Genomic DNA, 25,404 nt, shown 5'->3' on the forward strand with positions numbered 1-25,404 from the left:
CGTTCTTATAAGGGAGTTTTCCTTTTTGGGGAAACCAAAATAATAATTATTAAGAAGTTTCGAAGTCTGCATCTAAAGGCTGTCCCTTTTGAAGCTGACTCCATCATGCAGAGCTCATTTCATTTGCCTGCAATGGTGTACTTTCTACTTATATACTAGTGACTTAAGGGCGTTTTGTTATCTGAACACAAACAGAATTTCTATGCTAATTTGAATTAAGATTTTTTTTAAAGTTTATTTACCCAGTTGGAATGCTTTTTGTAGGAGGAAAGAATTGAGGTAAGGAAGTATCTACAGAGGGATACCCAATTACTCTTTGAAATTGCATTTCCTCGCAGTCAAAACATTGAAGTAGAAGATGAAAATTAAACATTCAGCCATATAGGGATAGTTTAAAAAACAGACTTAATAGTCTAAAATTGAATATAAATGCTTTGAATTCTGTAATCCTCTAAACATTGGTTGGTGAGTTGACTTTATACCTCACAGCACATAGGTGATAAAAGCAAACTAAGAAGTATCACTAAGAAGCATCACTTCCCTCTCTCCTGCCAACTGTGAGTTTACTGCAGGTTGTTAGACTTTCACATTTGCTTCTGTAAACTCACTGGCACATAATAGTGCAGCGCTGTCAGGAAACACGAGTGTGGGCAGAAACATCACCTTTTGTACTTTAAAGCTGTGAGTTAAGTCTTGATGGCCACACACCGAAATAAGGATACCCTTTTCCCAAAAATGTAAGGGTGAGATTAATTGAGTTGAAGGTTTTGTGTTATCTCAGTGTACTAGTGTTCTTCTCTCATAAAGAAAGGAAACTTAAAAATTACCACTTAGGTGAATGACAGTAGGACCAGGAGTGTTGTGAGGTGAACAGGTAAAGAATTCCAGCTGGGCACAGTGGCTCACACCTGTAATCGTAACCTTTGGGAGGCTGAGGCAGGAAGATTACATTAATCGAGGAGTTAGAGACCAGCCTGGGAAACATAGTAAGTAAGATCCCCCTCTACAAAATAAAAAAAATTAGCCAGGTGTGGTGATGCACACCTAAAATTCCAGCTACTCAGGAGGCTGAGATGGGAGGATGGATCACTTGAGCACAGTAGGTCAAGGCTGCCATAAGCTGTGATCCTGCTACTGCACTCCAGTCTAGAAACCTGTCTCAAAAAAAAAAAAAAAAAAACCCACATAATTAAAAAAAGCCATACATGTAGGAGGTTCGAGGAGCTAAAGTCATCATAATGAAAGTCAGAAGCATTTGCTGGGCTTGTGCTTTGTGTCATGCTTTGTCACACTTGCCTTGTATGCATTCGTGGTTAATTAAGAGGCTGCATAGATACACCAATTGGAAGACTGTGGAGGAAGGAAAAAAGGGAATCTTGCAGAGGAGTGTATCACAGGGGAAGGTGCTCGGCAGAGACTTATCCTCTAAAAGATCATTAGTGTTAAAATCTGAGTGCTGCTCAATTGATTTCCAGATAATTTGGGAGAGAGTAGCTGTGCTAGTGACCATGGGGGCATTCCAGACAGAATTGCCTCCCGAGGACCTGAACCCCTGCCAGAGGAGGACTGTGCATAAAGCCTGCATATTTCCATCAAAGCCCTGCCTCTGCACTTGAGAAGCCTCTAGTGAATTTCACAAAATCAAACAGGGAAAAAAGGAGGAGAAAGGACTATAAAAGCTAGCATGACTTGAGTAACTTAGATTATACCTGAATTTCACCTGGACATCAACATACAAATTCTTGTGTACTTTAGACACAAGCGTGTAAGAGCATTTCATGCTGGAATGGAGCACAGTGGATTAAGCATTGGAGGGCAGGCTGTGTAGCTAGGAAAATAGGGTGATTTCCTGAACACTAATGGTAGAAAAGTACCTAGTTTTCGTAAATGTGTGAAAGGAGACTCCTCTGAGTGCTTCACAGGATGTGGGCAACACATATTTTGCCATCCTGTGTATATTACCATGCTTTGCACCCATGGTTGCCCAAGCTTAAGTGATGGGAACAATGAAAGAAACAATATTCGTGGCAATATGGTCATACTAAAGGTTCTGTTCATTCAGAGGTGACCTCAACAACATGTCATGCCTCAGCCCCATCAGTAAGAATATATGTGGTAACTGTGTTATAGATAACAGAGCCCCCAGTGATAGAATCTGGCATAAATCAGCTTTTATTTTACTAAGAGCAGAAAAACACAATCTGTATCTCATACACACCAACGTCCTACTCTGGATTTGTGATGGGGTTCATCAACCCTGCATGTTTTGAAGACTTTTTTTACATTTGTAAACAAGCAATGACTAACCTGAATTATTTCAATGATATCTTGTCACTTGTTCTTTCTCTGCCCGTCTTTCTTAAATGACAGTTAAAGTTTTTCCTTAATACTGAAATATATTTCATAGGTAAGTTATGTTTCATAGATAGATTCCCTTGTGGCTTGGCTTTTGTATTTCTAGGTGTATAACATTCATTGCTTTAAAAATTGCTCTATCTTAAAATACCTACTATAATTTCCCTTCACTGCTATGAAAAGGTTTTTTTTCATATATGTTCAAAAAGCACATGAAGAAACATGAGGTTATTGTAGTGTGGCAGGGTGAATAATGGGCTGGAAACTCAGAGGCTCAAAGTTCTGGTTTGGCCACTAATTCATCCTAAAACCTAGATAAGCTGCTTCTGATCTCTCTGTGACCCTGTTCCTGTTTATTGTAAATGGCGTTAAACTTGGCTTACCTCATAGCTGTAAAGGTAGTTACCATAATACTTTCCCAGTAATTCTTTGGGAATTATGTAGTAATTCCAAGTAATTCTTTGGGAATTACTATAAAAAGGTGGTCTTCCTGTTGAGTATATCACAGCATATAAACAAGACAGAAATTCCATGCATTTTCGAGTACTGTGTATGTGTGTTTGTGGATAGGTGTGGATAGACAGTAAAACACCTATTAACATATACATATGCACACCTTGAACAGTATGATTCACAATGAGGGTATCTCATCTGTATAGTATTTTTATTTTTTCATTTTTATACTCCAAGTTCAAATGTACTTCCTCCTTAGAATTTCAATACATTTTTTTCTCTGTGCTAAAGCAGACCTATGATGACCTATTTTCCCTTTATGTTAGAACATTTTGCTTTCATTTTTTACCACGTGAAATATAAAATTCATATGGGGAAGGCTCAAGTGTTCAGGTATCTGGAAAGCTTGAAGTTCCTCAACACTCACGGGTAGGTTAGGGCCATCTGGAAGCTCCTCAACACTCATGGGTAGGTTAGGGTCATTGGAGTCAAGATCCAAAGAACTCATGAGACTTCTTAGAATTATTCTCCTCCACTTGGGGCAGTGATTGCATAAGTCATCACCTTTTGTGAGAACACCTTCACTGTCAGGGGGACCTCAGTTGTTCCAGCAATGGGGGTGGGGTACTGTTGCTGAAGTACAAGAGGATCCTATTACATTGACAGCAGGGAACATGATGGGGTCAATATCATGACCCTAAGATTCACCGCCCACCTAAGCTGTTGTCTTTCTCTAGGTTATACAGAGTGATTACTGAGTAATGCTAGCATGATAGGACAGTGCTGTTGAGTAGAACTTTCTGGTGGATGGAGATGCTCTCTATCTGTGCTGCCTAGTGTGGTAGCGACTTGTCACATGTAGCTTTTGAGCACTTGAAACATGGCTGGTGTGAATAAGGACATGCATTTTAAATATGGAATTTTAATTTTTAATGTAAATAATTACCTGTGACTCCTGACTGCTAGATTGATCAGGGCAAGTCTACAAGCATTATGCTACATTTCTGTTATTTAGAAGTCAAATTATAGTAACATCCAGGGAATTTTTCATTAATATTATGTGTACTCTGGAGAACACATGTGGGTGGTAGAGGGAAGAGGAGGTAATATATGAAATAGGAATGAAGGAAATGGCAGTTTAAGCTTAAGTAAGACATGGAATTGCATTGCCAATCCATGTAAATGATGGTGGGTTTTCAGAGATAACCGGAAAGTAGTGTTTCAGGGTATGACTCTCTCTGATTTTGTTTTTGCAGGTTCTTTCATGCTGGTGAATGCCTCTGGGAGACCTGAGGGGCAGAGAGCCCACCTGCTCTTACCCCAGCTTAAAGAAAATGACACCCACTGCATCGATTTTCACTATTTTGTGTCCAGCAAGAGTAATTCTCCTCCGGGGTTACTCAATGTCTACGTGAAGGTCAATAACGGGCCACTGGGGAATCCTATCTGGAATATATCTGGAGACCCAACACGTACATGGAACAGGGCAGAACTGGCCATTAGTACTTTCTGGCCTAACTTTTATCAGGTATGTGCTTTCTTTTCACTGCATGTTTTGAAGCATCCTCTAATTTCTAAAAATATAAATTATTGTTATATCATTATAATCAGAAAATGTATAATAAATGTTGGTATATTTTTGTTGACAAGGTTGTAGAGACAGGGGAACATTCATCATATACTGTTGGTTTGTAAATTAGTTCAGCTCCTTCGTAAAGCAGCTTGGAGATTTCTCAAGGAAATGAACATAGCCTTACTGTTCAACCCAGCAATCCCATTACTGGGTATATACCCAAAGAAAAATAAACTACATGAGTTCAGGTGTTTTTTTGGTAGAATGTTTATCACAGCACCATTTACAATAGCAAAGACATGGAATCAACCTAGGTGTCCTCAGTGGTGGACTGAATTAAAAAAACGTGGAACATACACACCATGGAATTCTGTGTAGCCATAAAAAACAAATCATGTCCTTAGCAGCAAAATGGATGCAACTGGAAGCCATTATCCCAAGTGAATTAATGCAAAAACAGAAAACCAAATGCTGCCTGTTTTTATTTATAAGCAGGAGCTAAGCATTGGGTGCACATGGACATAAGATGGGAGCAGTAGACACTAGGGAATACAAAAGGCGGAAGGGGAGCAAGGGTGGAAAAACTAACTTTTGGGCACTGTGCTCATTACCTAGGTGATGGGATTAATCATACCCCCAAACCTCAGCATCATGCAGTATACCCAGGTGACAAACCCACACATGTTTCTCCTAAATCTGCAATTTTTAAAAATCAGTAAATAATTTTTTATACCAGTGTAAGAAAAACCTATGCTATTTGATAAGGAGTGACTTAAGGCTTTGTCAAATTAGTAAAAATAAAATTCAAAATTTGTTTATGCCTGGCATGTATTAAGAAAATAAAAGCAGTCACTTGTAGCAGGGTAAGAAGTGCTATCTATGGGGTTTGCAAAGATATTTTCTTTTCTTTTTTTTAGAGACAGGGAGTTGCTCCATTCCCCAGGCTGGAGTGCAATGTTCTGATCACAGTTCACTGCAGTCTCAAATTTCTGGGCTCCAGTGATTCGTGCTCCTCAGCCTTCCAAGTAGCTGGAACCACAGACATATGCCACCATGTTGGGCTAATTTTTTAATTTTTTTTTGGTAGAGACACGGTCTTGCTATGTTGCCCAGGCTGGTCTCAAATTTGGGTCTTATGTGATCCTGCCACCACAGCCTCCTAAATTATAGGCATGGGCCATTGTGCCCAGCTGGATATTTTAGTTTCTATATTAAGTACGCCATATGTGACGCAGAGAGGCATAGACCTGAGACTAAAAGAAGATGCCCTCTGCAAATGGGTCTCAAGAGTAAATGAGTCATTAAGAGATGAGCCAGTGAGGGGCAGGTCCCTACTTCTACCCATGTGAGTAATGGGAAGAAAATACCAGATGTAGATTGAGTCCTTGTCACAGAGGCACTGCCACAAGGCCTGTCCTTTTATTTTGGGGGATCTGTGGAGACCCACAGTAACTGCTTTGAGTTCCGTTTAAAGTAATTGAAGGGTGGAGGCCCATGGGGAGTTAAAAAGTGGTACCAAAGCAGTCCTGACATTACATCCTGTCTGCCCTTCTGTTGGGGCTGCCTGTGACACAAGAGCATCCTGACTTAGGATCAACGTGGGAAATTACTGACAATGGGCATTTGGAGAGCTTTTTCTTTTTTGTTCACAGCATCTTTGAAAAATAACAGTATTGAGAATACTCAATTAATTGCTAACTAAGAGGAGGCATAAAGAGGATTGCAATATTTTGCTTTTCTCTTTCTTAATTCCTTTGGCTCAGACAGAAGCCAACTGGAACATGCGTCTAAGATCGTTTTTCATGTTTAATTGAGGTGCTTGGCTAGACTTATGGAAAGAAAGCTGGGGCTTTCAAGGGCTGCTTGTCTTCAAAGTGGGCATGAACAGCATCCAGTAATCCATTCTGCAGGTTGGGTATTTATGAGTTAAGATCCATCAACCCTAATTTCTCTCCCCCTGGATTGATGAATAAATGGGCTGTAAATTCCTTGCTTAATTTATCTTTGTAGGCATATACCTACAACAATTTCTAGAATTTAATGAGTGACAAGTAAATTTTTTAACAGAAATGAAGAGATAGGGAAAGCTCTGTTAGTGCATGTGTAAATTGTTAAGTTCTTTTTAGAGTGTATACTTTATATATAAGTATATATATATATATAAGCAATAAGTTTTAAAGTGTCAAAAAATTTAGAAATGCTTAAATCTAGCAATCCACCATTAGGAATTTATCCTAAGGAAGTAATGAAGAGTGATTGCAAATCATTAATTACTGGGATATTCATAGCAGCTTATTTATAGCAAAGAAAAATCAGAAACAGTATTTTTCCAACAATAGAGGATTTGTTAATTTATGCTACCTCAATACAAAAATTTATCTTGCAGCCATTAAGAATAATATTATGGAAGAAAATTTAATGATGCATTTAAGGTTATATTGTTAAATGAATTAAAGAGGTATAAAGCAATATGCTAAATTCTATTTTAAAATTTTAAAAAAATCTAATAAAGATTGAAATATATTCTGAAATAAATACATAAGAAAGTGATATCTTGGCTGGGTGCAGTGGCTCAAGCCTGTAATCTCAGCACTTTGGGAGGCTGAGGTGAGATGATCACCTGAGTCCAGGAGTTTAAGACCAGCCTAGGCAACGTGGCAAAACCCAGTGTCTACAAAAAAAAAAAAACCAAAAATACAGAAATTAGCGGGACATAATGGCGTGCACCTGTAGTCCCAGCTATTCAGGAAGCTGAGGCTGGAGGATCACTCGAACCTTGGAAGTCAAGGCTTCAGTGAGCCATAGTCACGCCACTGCACTACAGCCTGGGTGACAGAGTGATACCCTGTCTCAAGAAGAAGAAGAAGAAAAAAAAAAGGAAGAAAGAATCTGGAATCTCTCTAGCTAGTGGGATAACAGGTGATTTTTTTTTTTTTTGCCATCTGTTATATTCTCAGTTTTTCCCAATGTACATGTACTGTTTTTATTTATAAAACAAAAAGTAAAAATTAGTTTTTCCTCCAGAAAGAAAATATCCTGTTTAATGGACATATTCTTTCTATGTTAATCTAGTGACCAATTAATAGTTTAAAGCATACTAGGAAACATATTTCATAGGATTAAAAATCAAGTGAGTGGCTGGGCGCAGTGTCTTGTGCCTTTAGTTCTAGCACTTTGGGAGTCTGAGGCAGGTGGATTACTTGAGGCCAGGAGTTCAAGACCAGCCCGGCCAAACCCCATCTCTACTAAAAATGCAAAAATTAGCTGGGCATGGTGATGTGCACCTGTAGTCCTAGCCACTTGGGAGGCTGAGGCATGAGAATCACTTGAAGGTTGCAGTGAACTGAGATCGTGCAACTGCACTCCAGCTTGGAGACAGAACTAGATCCTGTCTCAAAAAAAAATAAAAATTAAAAAAAGCAAGCAGTAGAAGTGGGTTTGGCCAAGCTAGGCTTCAAAGAGTTTTTGTATGGTGACCTAGGCTGAGAAGCTGAATGTGATTAAAAACCTTTTGGAGGAGCTTTTCCCAAAGTAGGGAAGATAGGGATCTAGAATGTTCCCACTGTCCCTCTGGGAGCTATTCTAGATTCTTCCTCAGTCTGCAGGTGTCTGCTGTATTGAGGCCAGTGGACCACCCTCCTAGTTGAGATCAGAAAGTATGTCCTGCTCATCTTTTCCGTGAGTTTTTTCTCTCGGGCCTTGGCAGTGCCCACGCAAATCCCCTAGAATGGGCTCTCTTGAGACCCGTCACAGCCTCCAGAGCTGCAGTGTGGTGGTTTAGCATGACCTAGGCTGCAGTCAGATGTGGAATTTCTGTTTTGCCTTTTACACCCCTAACTCGGTCAACTACATTAAAGGAACGATGTGGTTTATGGACAGTCTTGGAAGACCAGACTTTAAAAAGGAACTATCAAACTATATTGAAAGTAAGATGGTACTGTATATTTTAGGCCATTGTCATTTTCAGTGAATTCCTACTTTCTTGAGTACCTTTGGATAAATATTTTGCCTTCCTAATTGTGAACTTCTGCTCCTAACCTTTAAGCCCTCTCACTTTTCACTGTGATCTCTAACACTTTACTGAGCAGTAAATGATTTGCCAAATTAAGTTACAAATTTTTCTCATAGCTTTTTGAAAGTTCACTTTTGAATTGATATCTTCATTGCTTCATTGATATCTTAGCCCGCTGTGCTGCGGTAACAGAATACCACAGATTGTATAGCTTAAACAACAGATAATATTTCTCACATTTCTAGGGTTTGGGAAGTTCAAGATCAGGGAGCCAGGATCGTCAGATTCCAATGGAAGTTCTCTTCCTGATGCAGATGGACATCTTTCTGTGTCCTCACACAGTTGGGGGAGGTCAGGGAAGCAAAAGCTCTCACACCTCTTCTTATGAAGGTGTACTCCCATCATGAGGGCTCCACCCTAGTGACTCCATCACCTCCCCAAGGCTCCCCTCCTAATACCAACACATTTTGGATTAGGGTTTCAACATGAACCTGGGGAGTCCACAAACATTGGGTTCATTGCACTGATCGTTTCATTAGGAATAGCTTCATACTTTGAATTTAAAGATGGAGTTGTAGAGATTCTTTAATACAGTATTGCTGAGTTTTAAAAAACTCCTGACCAATATCTGTAAAGGGTGTAGATCTACTAAAACCCACTTGTTTATTTAATTCCAGACTACTCCAACCAAGCATCAGCCTTGGAATTTTTAAAGACAGATTTAAGGTAGCATTTCTTTATTATTTCCTCCTTATATGCTTGACAGTAAAGGAACTGAAACCATTACCCTAATAGTAATATAAGCTATTAGGTAAATGGCACATTGTAGATGTGGCAAGAGAATGTCAGCAGGAACATTCCCAAGCACTGCAGGCCTTAAAATCACTATTAAGACCTGAATGACGTTTCCCAGTTGGGATAAGAAGGACAAGCCGTATTCACAAATATAAAGTAAAAGGAAGACACCTAGCAAATCCGATTTTCACTCCTGGCCTAAGGTGTCAGCCTAATTAGAGACGGTCAGAAGAAAAACCTGGACAAAAACAACCAAAAAACAAATAAGTTGTAAAGTGAGCCAGAGGAGGGGCTTCCCTGGGCTGCAAATCTAATCCCCAGCCCATGGGGCCAGCACATCTGTGCTGAGAAGATGGCTGTTACAGCCTGATGCTCTTAGAAATACAAGTCATGCAAGAGCCCATCTACTTTTGATATAATTTCCCATACAGATTTCTTTATAAGGAGTTCTGTACTGGCCTGAAGATGTAACTCTAGTTTCTATTATCTTTCTGATTCCGAAAATATAAAAATTAATTTTTCCAGTATTGTGTGTGTATGGATGCATGTGAGTAACATTATCTTATGTGAACATGGTGCATAAAAGTCAATATCCAAGTGATGCATTCTCAGGCCGTTTCTAGGCCTGAAAGCTGAAGACAAGATAATAGGATATGGGCATCTAAAGGAGGTGAGACCTTTGAGAAACCTGTCTCAGGGTGCAGGGAGTCAGCTTCCCCTAGACAGAGCCTCTACAATTATTACGTAGGCTGCAGGATAGATTCTAGAATTCTAAAATATTAATATAAGGTTCACATATACTTGAAATATTTATGTGTTAAAATACTTTATATTCATATAGCACTTTATTTATATAAGCAAGTTTCACACTAGTAAGTAGTTTCGATATGAATGGGAATTAATGAATTCTTTTAAAGGATTTTCATATTATAAATTGTTTGCACATGAGTAGCATCTGAGGCCAATAAAAGAACATACACTTTGTGTTACAAAGAATGGGATTTGAATATCAGCCCTGCTTACTTAGAAGTGTGGGCAACTGATTTAAACTTTGGGTGCCCTACTTTCCTAATTATGGGGTTAAATATAATGACTGTTCAGGGGTTGAAGATGAAAGGAAAAGCGCACTGGGGATACGCTAGCCTCTTAAGACGTGGTGGCAGGTTGTTGAACCACTGTTAAGATTATTAAGATTTGTGGAAGATGGTAAAAGGGAACCAGTTAATAGTTGAGTGCTTTCTTTCTCCTTGCTAAGGAGCTTTAAATGTGTTTAGTGGAATGTTAAAAGGTATTAAATGAAAAAGGGTTCCAGGAACAAATCCTTTTGTGAAACACTGCATGAGACAAAGTGATCCAAGTTCCCTTCCATCAGAACATTCTAGAACTGCTATCACACAAAAGTGCAAGGTGAGGTTCTATGAGGATCTGTGGAATTCTCCCTTCCCTGGACTTGTTTGACTGCATCTCAAGGACCCTGGGTTGCATTCAGGGACTGTTGTGTTGGGCTCTTCAGTTCACTACTTCTCATGACCTCCTGGGCCTCCTTCCAGAATGTTTATTTCTCACTTCCCTTTGGCTACAAAATACTGAGTTAATTTTCATCTTGATCAGTGTCTGAACTTTACAATTGTTGGACTAGGGGAAGTTTTCAATCAGTCTAGACACAGCGTCCTGTGTACTTTTGATAAACATGATAGGTCTTTTTGGGCATCTCTTACATTCACATTTTTTTCCTCTAGCATTAATATTAACGTTATTAGACATTTATAAAGTTTTGAAAAGTTTCTTAGCAGAGTAAAGTCCACGGTAGTCATTTTATGTAGCTTTTACTATTTATGGTAGAATAGTATGCTACAGGTACACATCACAATGGTAACCTGCATGGAATACAGCTAATTGCAGGTTAATTATTGTTCCTTAAAACATAAATTGTCAAGTATTTGGTGATTAACACATATTTAATTCCTTATTTAATGTTTTTCCTAATTTCTGCTGCGTGGACCTGCCCTCCTGTGGTTGGGAAGCAGTGGAGAAGTGCGGGTACCTGCCATCCTCAGAGCACCTGCCTCCTTTGATTTAAACATTGCCTTTTTGCCATTTGAAGAGTAATTTTTTCCTCATGCATTCACCCTCTTGCTTTATTGTGCTGATTTAAAAAAAAAAAGATCTCTGCTTTGATTCTGCCCTCCACGTCCCCGCCACCTCCTGTTTCCCACCCCCACACCCCTGAAGCAAAGGAGTCAACCATTGATTTCTTCTGATTCTAATCATGCATGCACCCCAGAAGCCTCTGCTTGCACCCAGAATTTTAGCCTTCTTCCCTGCTTTCAGAAGACAGTGATTCTGAGCCCAGTCAGAGGTAAGGGAGGCAGTGATCTTTAATAGAAATGGTTGCTTTAAAAAGAAAAAAATGCATAGGTAGCTGAAAATCCCCTTCCCCCATGGCTCTCCATAAGGAAGTGAGGCTGGGGAGGGTGGGCAGGGACTGCAGGGAGTGGGAGGATAAAGTCATCAAATATAAGAGCCTTGTTGTTTCTTGAGAGCCTCCTTGTTAAAACAAACGCCTTAGATATACTGAAGGGTCCTGGGAGAAGATTAGGAGTGGATTCAGCTGGGCCTTGCTCCGAGTTCTTTGTGCAGCAAGGACTCAAAGGAGCTTGTACAGGAGAGAGGGGCACTAAACCAAGATTCACCCTTATCAGTCTGACATCTTTTCTGGTAAATGAGGAGTTGAGGGAATAGGGATGACTTGATCTTACCTATCTTTTCACATTTCGCTGCAAACTTTATTCCCTTGCACAGCTGCCTCAGTGCCTGTTTCTTTGGTATATTTGCTTTTAGCCTACTGATTTTACTACAAAGCCATGTAAAGCCACAGCTAAGTGACAGCAGGCCCACATACATTTGCTGCTTTTAGAGACAGTGTTTTAGAGCTGAATTGTTGAGTCTTTTGTAGGTTGTGTTCCACAAATCCAGGGAATGTTAGGAGGCATTAATTGACCAAATGGGAAGAGGCACTGGGTTAAACAAAGTAGAACAGAGTCAGTTCTGCAGGCCATTCAAGAGGTTAGGAGTGTTTTTGAATCTCCAAGAAGGACACATGGTGAGTGTAGGTGCCCAGCTGGAGCCAGAATTTGGGCTTTCGTAGAGTATTTCTTGAGTCTAGTGTTCCCTGAAGTACACTTGGGAAATACCGATATGTGCCAGTTGAAAAATAGAACATACTTTGACTCCATAAATTCCTTGGCTATGGCTCTTATTCCAAGTGCAAGATAATTGAATTGCTTCATGCCTCTAGAGGATGTGGGGAATTTGCTGTGGCAGTGAAGTATCACTCTTTCAAGCAGGAAAGCTAGTCTAGCAGGTGCCCCAATACTCTACATTTTGTGCTTAAAAAGACAATATGTTTCAAGAAACCCCTGGGGACACACTAGGTTGTCAGTTTAATATTGACTTAGAACTGTATTCAAGAAGTAGAACAATTTGCATGATTTATTTTCATCCTTAAAGATTTTATTTTTGATTATTTTTTAAAATTTGCCACATTTCTAAATTCCATTCTCATCTTGTACTTTTTTTTTTTTTTTTTTTTTGAGACGGAGTCTCACTGTCACCAGGCTGGAATGCAGTGGCGCAATCCTGGCTCACTGTAGCCTCAGGCTCACTGCAACCTCTACCTCCCCTGTTCAAGTGATTCTTCTGTCTCAGCTTCCTGAGTAGCTGAGACTACAGGCACATGCCACCATACCTAGCTAATTTTTGTATTTTTAGTAGAGCTAGGGTTTCACCATGTTGGCCAGGATGGTCTTGATCGCTTGACTTCGTGATCCACCCACCTCAGCCACCCAAAGTGTGGGATTACAGGCATGAACCACCGAACCAACCATCTTGTACTTCTTATGTGATGATAAAGGATAAGTACTTCTGTTGTTTAGCATCCTTATCTCAGCATGGTCTGCTGCTACCTGCGTATCAGCCCTGTTCTTTATGACTTGTAAGTCATGTTTTTTTTTTTCCCCCTCTAACTTAATTTCTTTGCACGGGTATTGAATGATTATATGACCTATGATCGTATCACACTTTTCTCTAAAGGGAAAGAGGAAACAAAAAGAAAATGGAGGAAGGTTGTGTTACTGATAGGAAAAACAGGTGAAATCGTTTAAAAATATCGTTTTGCAAGCACCAATAACTAGCTCCATTGCAAATTTTGCTGCCTTTTGAGTGCCTTTACTTTTCCCAAAGTAGATTTTTATTTTATTTTCTGATAACATGTCAATACAAATACAAATGCTTGAATATTTTGCTCCTGATTTCTTAATGTGACATGTTTTGTGGTTTTGCCTTGACTCTTTATTATTATAGAAACTTTACATGTTTTATTTTATGTAACTCATTTGACACAAACAAGATAAAGTTTTTGTAAATGGGTGTGACCCACCTTTGCATTTTATTTAAATCAAAACCAGAAGGATGGACTAGGTAATATGTGGGAGGACAGACATACACCATTTAATCCCCTTTGTTCTAGGGAGCTGACTAATGACTTCCACCAGCACATTTTCCTCAGTGAGTGTCTGTGTTGGTAAGCAAATCCCCTTTCTTTGCTTACACATAGCAAGGAAAAGTGGCAGCATGGAAAGCTAATTTTGCTCTTCACTGAAGCAGGGAGGATCAGGGAGGCTGTGCTGTTAAACTGCTTTCCCATCTCCTGTTTGGCTGACATCTGAAGGATAGCCTGATGTCAAACCTCTCAGGGGCCAGCATCCAGGATGGATTTTCACGAGCAAATGAGAGCAACAGTCAGTTTAAACAACTGGTTTAGCCAGTTGTTTCCTCTCTGAAAGCAAATGGCTTTTCCCACAGTCTCCAAAGGCTGTAGGGATACAACATCTTGTCTCCTGAAATGTTATTAGTTGAGATTGAATAAATATTGATTCTCTCTATTCTACATTTTCTCACATCCCAGGGCCGCAAATATCTGGGAGCTATCAGCAAAACACTGCTTTGAAATGGGGACTCAGAGTGAACCACATCACACAAATAAAGTTGATTCTCTGTTATTTGCAGCAGTTATGTCTAGAAAGTAACAGAGAACACCGAATTAGTGAATACTGAACTACTTCTATGGGAAATATGGGGTTAAGTTCCTGTGAGCCTCTGGTCACAATGTTTTTGTCCACAGATCAATACATAACTTCATTTTACATGTGTTTCTGTTTAAAGATGCCATATTTATGTTGTTTACGTTGTTGATTCATTAACTTTGAACCTATGGCCCTGGCCAACAGCACTGTAACTCATCCTGACTGGAGCGCTCTAACACGTGTATTTTTTCCTTAAGGCTCATCTTAGCCTCCTTTCATTCCTCAGGAGCACTAGGCAGCCCTGAAGTGCTACACTTGGGTTCATTTTAAAAAGCAACATCACCCAAAAAAAAAGCACAAAAATGGAAAAACATGGCACTAACTAGACCATGATAGGGATAGTCTTTTATGGTATAAAAGCTGAAGCAAGATGACAGAACATTACCCTGCCTGACCTCACCTAGGAACATACGTGTTGAGCAACTCACATTTTTTTCTGCTTTGTGCATGTCGACAAATGATCATGAAAGCTTTGCAAGTATTGATTTTTGGGGTTACAAATAAATTTTAGGAAGTAGGCAAATTCACAAATATGAACCTTGACTAATGAGGATTGACTGTATTTTCTGTTAAGCCAAGTCTAAAAACGAGTGATATAAAATTGTTTGGTGTTGTGACAAAATTATTTCATAATAAGATAAGATGACTCTGTGATTCTGTCAGACTGACCCGTAACTTTTCAAATAATCACAATTTAGATTTTCCTAAAAATGTTTGTTTCAGTAAAAACAACAAACAGAAACCATTTAGTCCAAATTCAGCTAACACCAAAGAAGATGGTTTAAAATGAGATCTTAGGGTCAGGTTTTAAAGTGTTACTAATTCTCAGTAGTTCAGTGTCTTTATAGAAGATTTTTGACTTCTCAATAAGTTGGGTTTTATTTTGTTTATTTTTATTTTAATTTTTCTAATATTTTGAGACCTATAAAGCAATTAGTTTTTCTGGCTTTGTTTTGGTATATTGCAAATACGTATTTTAAAAAATTGATACTGATATTACAAACTTAATTGGGTATTTAGAAAACTGCACATGTAATATAATTGAAAACAAGTCAAGCCAGGGACAGGGTCTTCTTTTCATTACTGGTATGTGAGGCTCCCCCATGGAGTGCAAGGCATATTATATTTGGCTGTGATAACATATTGCTTTTGACATTTGCTTTCTTGTTAACCAGAGTAATGACTGTGCATTGGTGAGTCCAGCAGGAAAGTTTTCTCTAAAAATAGGAGGCTAGATAGTAAATATTTCAGGCTTTATAAGCTGGACGCTCTCTGTGGCAGCTACTCAACTCTGCTGCTGTTGTATGAAAGCAGCCGTAGCCAACACGTAAATGAATGAACATGGCCTTGTACCAATAAAGCTTTATTCATGGACATTGAAATCTAAATTTCATATAATTCTCATGTATCATAAAATATTCTTCTTTCTATTTACTCCCACCAGTGAAAAATATAAAAACCATCTTTAGCTTGTGAGCAATATAAAAACAGGTGGTGGGACAGATTTGGCCATGGGCTGTAGTTTGCCAACTCTTGTATTAAACTTGATGTTATTAAAACTATGCCATATCACTCTTCTCAATTGCTGTATTTTTTATAAATCTGAATGTAAAAATTTTACAACATGTGTATCTATGCATTAAAAGATATGTGTGTGTGTATGTGTGTGTAGACATATATGTATGTATGTATTAGTATGTATATGTAGTCTATATACATATAGTCTCTCACACTTGCTAGTAAGGCAGTTTGGCAACATAAAAAGAGTCTAGACTTGGAAGCAAAATAGATTTAGGATTAGACCCAACTGTGTAACTACTTGTGTGAACTCAGAAAAATTACTTAACCTTTCTAAGTCAGCTTACTCATCCCTGAAAGGGAGCTAATATGACCTACCTCACATGATTGATGGGGGAAAATTAGGTTATATGCAAAGGATACCTGGGATATAGAAGTATACAAATAAATAGTTTTTTTAAATTACTAAATTGTTGGGTTTTTTTTAAGAGAAAAACTTGGTACATAGCTCCATTAGAAATTCAAACCTGACTTCTAATATAGAATATTTTCAATATATTTTGTTCTGTTTCATGAAAGTGAACATGGCACATCCCAAAATCAATTTCTTACACCTTTCTTTTGTTCTTTTCCAATGGTACTGTTGGTATTCTCATGTTACTGTTTCCTCTGACCTCAATCTTTTTTGACCTGGATGCTGGCATTTTCAAACATTCCTATGATTTCCACTGGGTTCTACACACACTTGGTATACTTCACTAGAGCAATACCTTTACTGGAGTAGTTTCTTATTTGACAAAAAGAGAAAAAGATTATTTTTGCTTTTGAAGTCTTGTAAGGGCACTGACTAGAAAGGCATATATAATGGAAAACTTACCAGATAGCCAGAGTTCACGACAGTGAAACCTTGAGCAGAATTCCAAAATCTGTTTATAAGCAACCTATGTAAGATGAGCCTCATCTTTTGAGCTGCATGGTTTTTGTTTTGTTTTGTTTTTTGTTTAGAGACAGTCTTGCTCTGTCAACAGGCTGGAGTGCAGTGGCATGATCTTGGCTCACTGCAACCTCAGTCTCCTGGGTTCAAGTGATTTTCCTGCTTCAGCCTCCTGAGTAGCTGGAACTACAGGCTTGCACCACCACACCCAACTAGAGATGGGATTTCACCATGTTGGCTAGGATGGTCTCAATCTCTTGACCTCATGATCTACCCACCTTGGCCTCCCAAAGTGCTGAGATTACAGGAATGAGCCACCGTGCCCAGCCTGAGCTGCGTGTTTTAGTCCTCTTGTTTGTTAGAAAAAGACAAAGCAAATCTCTCAATCGTTGGGTGTTTAAAATAGTTAATCTCAGACTACTCTATAGATCTATATTCAGATAGCTTTATTTAGTTATATTTATTTCAAAGTAGGAAACTCTTCAGTACAACTCAAACTTTATAGTATTGAAACAGTTGTATACCATGTTGTAAACTTGAAGCAGCTAATAAAGCTTATACTCATATAAGTCCCTTTACAAGATTCTAAGAAAGAGCTAGAAAATGGTTTTAATAAACATAGAAGTTATTGCTTCAAACTTGTGACACAACTTCAATGAATGGCATAAGAAACTTTTGTTTATATAGCATGTATTAATTTTGTTGTATGTATGGGTAGGCATGCACACATGAACGCATCAACAAAGTGTGTTTTTATCTTCTTGACTCTGCAGTTAGCTTTAAGTCAGTGCTGGAACTAGCCAAGTTTGAGAAGTTTACTTTTTAAAATCTCTAATTAAACTGAAAGGGGGCAGGAAACATACTTGTAATCAGATGCTGCCTTTCTTTGCCTCTTGATATTCTAGTTGGAAAACTGAGAGGAGCAAATGAAGTTGCTGATAAAAGCATGTGTGTAATTCTTTTATTGTGGCCTTGTTAACAAGTCATCCTGATGGGAAATATGGGGTGCATTGGCTCGTTTCTGAGCCCCTCTGCCTCTAGTCCATAAATGTAGGCAGATAGTTGCTGGGGAATCCGTGAGTTGATACTAGCAGGCTGAAGCTCTGCATTGGGGGTTGTGTGGCTGTGTCACAGGTTTCCTGATGTTTGGGGAGGAGGAGGCATGGTTCTGTGGCAGGGAAGGATCCCGTTGCTATGAGCTGTTCTTTTTTTTTGCATCTGTCATTTGGCCATTGCTGTCTTGTTCTATTCTTTCATCATTCATGTTTCTTGTTTTTTCCTGAACTAAAGCTTACATTTTATAAAACTATCTACCTTGTTTAGATCTTCCAGAGCATGTAGTAGATATTTTCTAAATATTTGGACTAAAAGACTCAGAATTTCTTAGCGTAAAACTTCTGAGAGTCATCCATTCTTTGATGTGATAGATGAAAAAATGGATCCAGAGAGTCTAGATTGCTCTTCCAGGTCTCGGATCTTCTCTGCCCCCTTTTTTGCACACTCCTTTGCTTTGGTAGGGGTATGGCCCTGTATAAGTTTAAATAAAACATGGATTAAATTTACACGTACAGATCAACTTAAAAGTAGATCCACACAAGCATGTCTCACATGTACACTATATTCTAAAAGCTAATGCATTATCTTCAAAGAATAAGGATAATTCCATTTTTACTTGAAGCTTCAGCTCTTGTAGTTGATAAAGCAAAATAAAATTTCAGTGTGAAAGATAGTTTTGATGAGGAAAGATGTCTTCAGCTGTTCTAGCCATGATATATTCCAAGTGCTTATCACAGTGCCTGGCAGAGAGGTGGCACTCAGTAGAGCCTTGAGTTCATTGAATAAATTAAATGAATGCATGAATGAATAAGGGAAGAAAGAAGAGAGGGACGGTAGGTAGAATGAAGGAAGGTTTGATGACCATTTCTGCGTTTGGTTTTCAGAATACATTTTTCTAACCACAACGACCGTGCTCTTGGGTAGGTGGTAGTGGTGGCATCAGTAGCCACCCCTCGGCTGTTCTTGCAGTAGCCATTGTATCAGAGCAGCTTGCAGGTTCCTGCAGTGCCAACTGTAGCTGTTTCCTGGGAGGCAGGATGTGACTGTTATCCAGGGAACCTGTTTTGAGGGCCTCAGGAATGCTTTTTCCTTTATTTACTCTCAATACTCCTTTTCTTTTTGTACAATCAGTTGTCCTCTTATAGACTAGTAGTAGAGAGATAAATTAGCAGGGTCCCATTGCAGGAATATCCATGCATATCATCCTTTCTCTTGTATTGGCAGTGGAAACAATTTATTAAACTTATGAACAGGATGAAGTTTTATTTCATTTCTGTTTTTCTGTTGTGCCTTTCCTCTTCCCTGTGTTATGTGTTACTGTAATAGCATTGTGGCACAGTGTCATCTAGTCTAGCAAGAGTTTCTGGGATGGCTTCTGTCCCTGTACTCTAGGAAGCCTCTTGAACTTTTCCATTCTGGGCTCTGCTGATTGCTTTCTCGTTTCGCATCTATCACATACACAAAATAATGCAGGCCTAGGATCAAAGTTTTCGTTTCAGCTATGTGTAGAAGTGAAAACATCGTATTTTGATGTTAGAAATCAGAAAAGGTGAGTTTAAATATTGCATCTATAATAGACTCATTGCATTTTTTGTACAATTACTTTGTATGTAGAGCTTTTAATTTTTTTGGAACTATGAAATTATGGATTTTTTGCATGAACTAATGAAATAATGGAATATCTTCCTAGTGTATGTAACATATATGCTTAGTAAATGTTAACTTAAAATTACATTTATAAATTGAAATTTTAATGGAAATCATTGTAGAGTCACATGCAGTAGTAAGAAAAAATAGAGATATCCCTGTGTACATGTTACCCCATTTCCCAGAATGCTAACATTTTACAAAACTATAGTATAATATCACAGCCAGAATAGTGTATCTGTACAGTTAGCTTTGCACAGTTTTGTTACCTGAATAGGTTTGTGTATCCCCCACCACAGTGAAGATGCTAAACAATTCTACCGACACAAGGAGCAGTGATGTCCTTTTGTAAGCAAACCCATCTCCCTTCTGCCTCATCTTCCTCCATTCCTACCCCTGGCAACCACTAATGTGTCCTCCATTTCTAAAATCTTAACATTACAAATTACTACATAAATGGAATTATAGAGTACCTGATCTTTGGGGATTGATGTTTTTCACTCAGCGTAGTTATCTGGAGGTTCACCCAAGGCGATAGGTACATCAATAATTTGTTCCTTTTTATTGCTGAGTAGTAGTAGTTCATGCTGTGGGTGTACCACAGGGTATTTAATTATTTACCAGTTGAAGGACATCTGGATTGTTTCTGTTGTTTGGCTACTATGAATAAAGCTTCAGTAAACATGATGTGTGCAGATTTTTTTTTTTTTTTGAGGTGGAGTCTCACTCTGTCGCCTCGGCTGTAGTTCAGTGGCATGATCTCCGCTCATGGCATCGTCTGCCACCCAGGTTCAAGCCATTCCCCTGACTCAGACTCCTGAGTAGCTGGGACTACAGGCACATGCCACCACGCTCTGCTAATTTTTTTGTAGTTTAGTAGAGATGGGGTTTCTCCATGCTGGCCAGGATGGTCTCCATCTCCTGACCTCATGATCTGCCTGCCTTCGCCTTCCAAAGTCCTGGGATTACAGGCGTGAGCAGATTTTTATATGAATGAAAGTTTACTTTTCTCTGGGATGAATCTCCAAGAGTGCAATGGTTAGGTTGTGAACTTAGCATCATGAGTCATTGTCCCCTGCTGAGATAGTTTTCATTCTGTGTGTAAATGGAGGTCAAAATAACATTCATGTGGAGCTTTTAAATGATAGCATGACAACTGACACCTTTAGCCAATATATCAGATTAAGAAAATTGATAACTCTTTCACTGGTTCTTTCTTTTTAGCCTTAATTTCTCTGAAGTGGATGCACCATCTCAGAAAAGTCCATCATTCTTAGAACCTCCAGGAATGTAGGCCTTTTCCACTTCTCTGGCTTCTCCAATGATCAAGGAATAGCTAAAGCCCTCTTGATTTTGCCACTGGAACTTTTTATATTATTTTCCTCTTGATTCATAGCTCTGCCATCTGATTTTCAGTTAGCCACTTCATTATTAATAGGCTATCTTTCCTGGTATCTCTGTCCTAAAGTGGAGTCTTCTGCAACCTGGTCACAGCTGACCTTTGTGTCAGTAGGTCCAAATTCTCCCCTTAATGGCCATGGTCACGCCCACCTCAGTGCCCAGGACTGAACCTGGTCCCCTTTACACTGTCAGTTCCTTTTCATCCTGCAGCTATTGGCCCAACTCTTACCTCCTCATGGGAGGTCCTCATGGTGTATGTTCCTCTAGTACCCTGCACTCTGCCTTCATAACACTTAAATTGTATTATTTTTTCACTTGCATTATTATTATTATTATTATTTTCCAAATTGTATTATTTTTCAGCTTACTACCCCACATGATCCAGTGTGGTCAGAAAGTCACCTTCAGAACTTCAGAAATATTGCCTAAAGCAATCTAAATCTTAACGTTTTCTCTTGAGGGAAAACAACCACAATCCAAATGTGGGTATGGCAGTGGGTTTAACATACAGTGTAACCTTGAAAGTCTTCTTTAGACTTTGTTTCACGTTCAGGATCTCTCACAAGCTTGACTATGGCTTTGTGTGGGGAATCCTTTGCATTTGCTGAAACTGTTGGAGAGGGAACCCCAGAGACTAGAAGAGTCTCTGTCCTTGTCTCCCACCGAGGCAGCTTATTCACCAAGTTGCTGTTTGTGCCAACTCACTAGCCTGTGAACTTCCTTGCTTTTCCTACAGTGTACATGTCATCCTCCTCAACCCCATGAAGTATCCTTCACTATGGGTTTTCTAAGTTGGGATTCTGTCTAACCCATTCACTACCTATTGACCTCCCTGAAGATTGGGGTGGGGTCTTACCTACCTTTGTAGTCTAAAACCTGGAACGTTGACTAGCAGATGTTAGGCACATGAATGAATGAATGAATTAGTGAAAGAATAAAGGAAATTATTTATAAGAGTCTTATATATAGGAGATATTTGGTAAAAGTCAGACAAAATGAATATGTAAATCTTTCTTAATTTTCTAGGTGATTTTTGAAGTGATAACTTCTGGACATCAAGGCTATCTCGCTATCGATGAAGTGAAGGTGTTAGGACATCCATGTAGTAAGTTGTCTTTACTTGTAAATATTTGGGTACATCATTGGGGGCATATTTACATTATGAATGAAGAGAAGGGTTGAAAGCCTGCAAAGAAGTCATCCTGCCAAGGAAATTCTCTGACAGGTCTGTATGTTTTGGTTTGCCAGCCCAGAAATCCGAAAGCATATACTTAGTGTAAATGCTATGGTTTGTGTATGTCTAAGTATTTTAAAGTGTGGGTCAGGAATGGGGAATGAAGGAATTCTTTGGCATGCCCAGACATCCTTGCAAAGAACTTGTTTATTTGTTGCCATGGCCTTTGGAATTCTCAATTGTAGTACAAGGTTAAGTATTAAGAATCTGTGCATTTTGTTCCCAAGTCCAGTATGTTTTTGGCATGGTTCCTTAGTATTTGTCATATAGTTTCAAATGTTATAGCTGCAAACAGGCCTAGGATCTGTCAAACATAAGATACCTACCTAAACCGCCTGGGGACCCTAGAAATGTCCTACTCTTCATCTTTTAAAAATTAGTACTTTAAAAAAGTACAATGGGTGATAAGCATACAATTTTAAAAATATCTACTATGAACAACTAACAATTTGTCATGTTTGTATGTGAACCTTTTTCTTAAAATAGTGTGGATTGCTAGATCTATTTCTCTCCAGACCCCACCCACCAGGGACCACCACAGTGGTGAGCTGGTTGCTGGACCTGTTACAGTTTCTAGTTTGGATGCAGCAGCAGACTGTAGCTGCATGAAGCAGAAAAGGGATCTGATTGAAAGAGAATTGGAGGACAGTGATATCCCTGAGAACACTTGTGGTCTAGACTCAGATGATGAGCAGGCCCCCACAGTGAGGCTATGCAAGCAGCCACAGCAACCACTATGGCAGGGGAGCCAGCTGCGAGAACATGGGCAGCTGGCACTGTGTCTGTGCCCACCTTATGCTTGAAAGATGACCCTTGCCTAGACATTCTGCACTGACTTTGGGTCTTGACTTCTTTGGCCTTAGATGCAAAGCCCTGAGGGGGATATCAGGGTGAGTGAACTAGATCGTACTCATTCATGCCTTGCAATTGCTGTGACTAGGAAAGTGAGTTGTTGGCTTTTCCCACTCTGGCAAGGGAGCTGGGCCTCAACTTTTACCAAATAACATACAGTGCCAAGCAACTGAACACTGCAAATGTGCGTGTGGGTGTGTGTGCATGTGCGCATGTGCATGTGTGCTATTTCCCATAATCCTCATGGGTTTATAAAAGCTAAAAAGTAAGGATTGCCTTTTATAAATGCTAACGAATGATTTCCAACCATACACATTTCTTTGTATTCTAAGTACTTTTTACTTAGTATTACATTTTTTAGGTTAATCCATGGTATTCTGTCATATATACTACATTCTATTTTTTCTAGTATTTTATGAACATTTAATGTTTCCTCCCAGTTTTTCTCTATTAAAATAGTACTACCATGAGCATGGTGGATGCACCTCCTGGTGCACTGTGCGAGAGCCTGAGTTGAGTGTGTTCTTAGAGGCTGAATTGCTGGGATGTAGTACAGACATATTTTTAGTTTTATTGGATGCTGCCAAAATGTATGAAAGGTATCTGAACTAGTTTATATTCTTACCAGCAATGCATGGTAGTTTTATTTTCCCTGTATCTTTGTTCAAAATTGATGTTGTCAGATTTCAAATTTTTGGCCATCTGAGGGACGATAACCTGCTTTACTTTTAGGATATCTGGCATTAAAGAGAAACTGGCTAGTTTATACATTTCATGGGTCTCTCCTGAGGAACCCTACCCAAAATTATGAAAGAATAGTTATATCTACAATAATAAAAATGGAAACATTTGCAAGACTGGCTTAGCTTTTTAGTGCATGGATTCAAGTAGATCACCAGGACCCTCTTTGTAGGTTTTATAGAGAAGGCCTGTGTTGGTTGTTACCTGATGAAGAAGGTATCATGACACAGTTGTCTAAATTCCATCAAAGGGGTTTTGCTCTCTCTGATATCTCTATTTGGTGCTCTGAAGCTTGCCAAACATTGAAGTTAATATAAAGCAATCATTCATTCATTACAAAGGCAGGTGTTACTTTTGTGTCATGTTATATTTGTCTTTCTTCTGTTGTCAGCAAGACTGGGGAGTTCAAGAAGATTCCCTGTCCCCTCCCATTTCCTGAAAAGGCAGGAAAACTATTAAGACTGTACCTAATTGAAACAGCAGGGCGAATTTAGGAAGCAGAATACAATTACCTGAGCTGGAACTCAGCCAAATCCTCAGAGTAATAGCCTCCAGCTAGAAAAATGCCATGAGATCTTCTAATATGCACAAAGTTCATGGCCTCTGATTGACTTCTTACTAGGAGGTTAAAAAAAAAAAAGATCCAGTAACTGCATGCTGAGCACTCTAGTGACATATGCTGCCTCTATGTTTCTTAAAGCAGACCTCATGGCAAGGTGGATGTACTGAGTGCAGGTGCAGTGGCTACAGCCAAGGTTGCATGTGGCTTTCTATTACATATCCTGGGCTCCTTCCACATCTGGCCAGTGGCCAACATAATAGCTCTTGAAGTGTAGCCCCTTCCATTTTACTGGATTTTAGTCATTGTGTTCAGCAAAGACCTAAAGACTTGATGCTTATCAGTGCCTTCATAAAACGTCATGCAATTTTGTTCTTTCCATAGAAGACAGCTTGCTATGGCCATAGAAATGGTGTTTATGTTCTCTCCTTTGGAGAATACCTGTGCTAGTACCTGACTGGCTTTGGGAACTGCTGTTAGGAGGCACAGAATTGCAAAACAGGCTCTGTACCAAGGTGATGTATGGTACAACAGCATTGTGAACTGTAAGCCTTAAATGGTTTTGATGATAGCTCTGCCATAGTTGTTTTTTCCTGAATCTCTAAGTTAATGGGGAAAACATGCAAATAAAGATTTTAAAGAAGGCAATAGTTTGTTCTCAAAATGGAAAACTTTACAGGTAATATTTTATGTTATTTCTTTTCACGATTTCATAATAATCAATTATTTTGAAATTTTGATGTTCATTAAGTTTAAATCCTAAAAGAACATAAATATTTTACATCTAAAGCTGTGCTTTCCAAATGGCTGCAAAATTGCTGAATCTCATTTGCTTCACTGTAAAGGCTCTTATTTGGATTCATATAGGTTTATGAGTAGGCATTACAACATTTTTTAATATTAGATATTCTGATACAAGTATACAGTTGCTCATAAAATTGACTTTAATGTAGTGACAATAAGATGAAAGATCAGCCTGAATTGTGGAGATGGCTGTGCAGAATCAGCAGCTCTCTAGCATACGACCACTTCTAATAAACAGATAATTTTTGCATTTGGTATGCACACTAAATATATATTTGGAATTTGGTTCAATAATCCTGCTAAGAAAAGAAGCATTTTATTATACT

The 25,404-nt window shown here is 38.9% G+C and overlaps 1 protein-coding gene across 4 annotated transcripts in view; it reads left to right on the forward strand.

The window, feature by feature from the left end:
• Positions 1-25,404, forward strand: part of PTPRM (protein tyrosine phosphatase receptor type M) — an 849,557-nt gene that overhangs the window by 331,178 nt on the left and 492,975 nt on the right. For all 4 annotated transcript variants that reach the window (XM_012446821.3, XM_012446813.3, XM_064379418.1 and 1 more), the window contains exons 3-4: positions 4,065-4,336; positions 21,915-21,993. In XM_012446821.3, the coding sequence (XP_012302244.1) occupies positions 4,065-4,336; positions 21,915-21,993 (351 nt within the window). The remainder of the gene's footprint in view (positions 1-4,064; positions 4,337-21,914; positions 21,994-25,404) is intronic.

Source organism: Aotus nancymaae, unplaced genomic scaffold (assembly GCF_030222135.1).
Source record: "Aotus nancymaae isolate 86718 unplaced genomic scaffold, 86718_ANA_hifiasm-v0.15.2.pri h1tg000020l, whole genome shotgun sequence".
In the NCBI taxonomy this organism is placed as follows: domain Eukaryota; kingdom Metazoa; phylum Chordata; class Mammalia; order Primates; family Aotidae; genus Aotus; species Aotus nancymaae.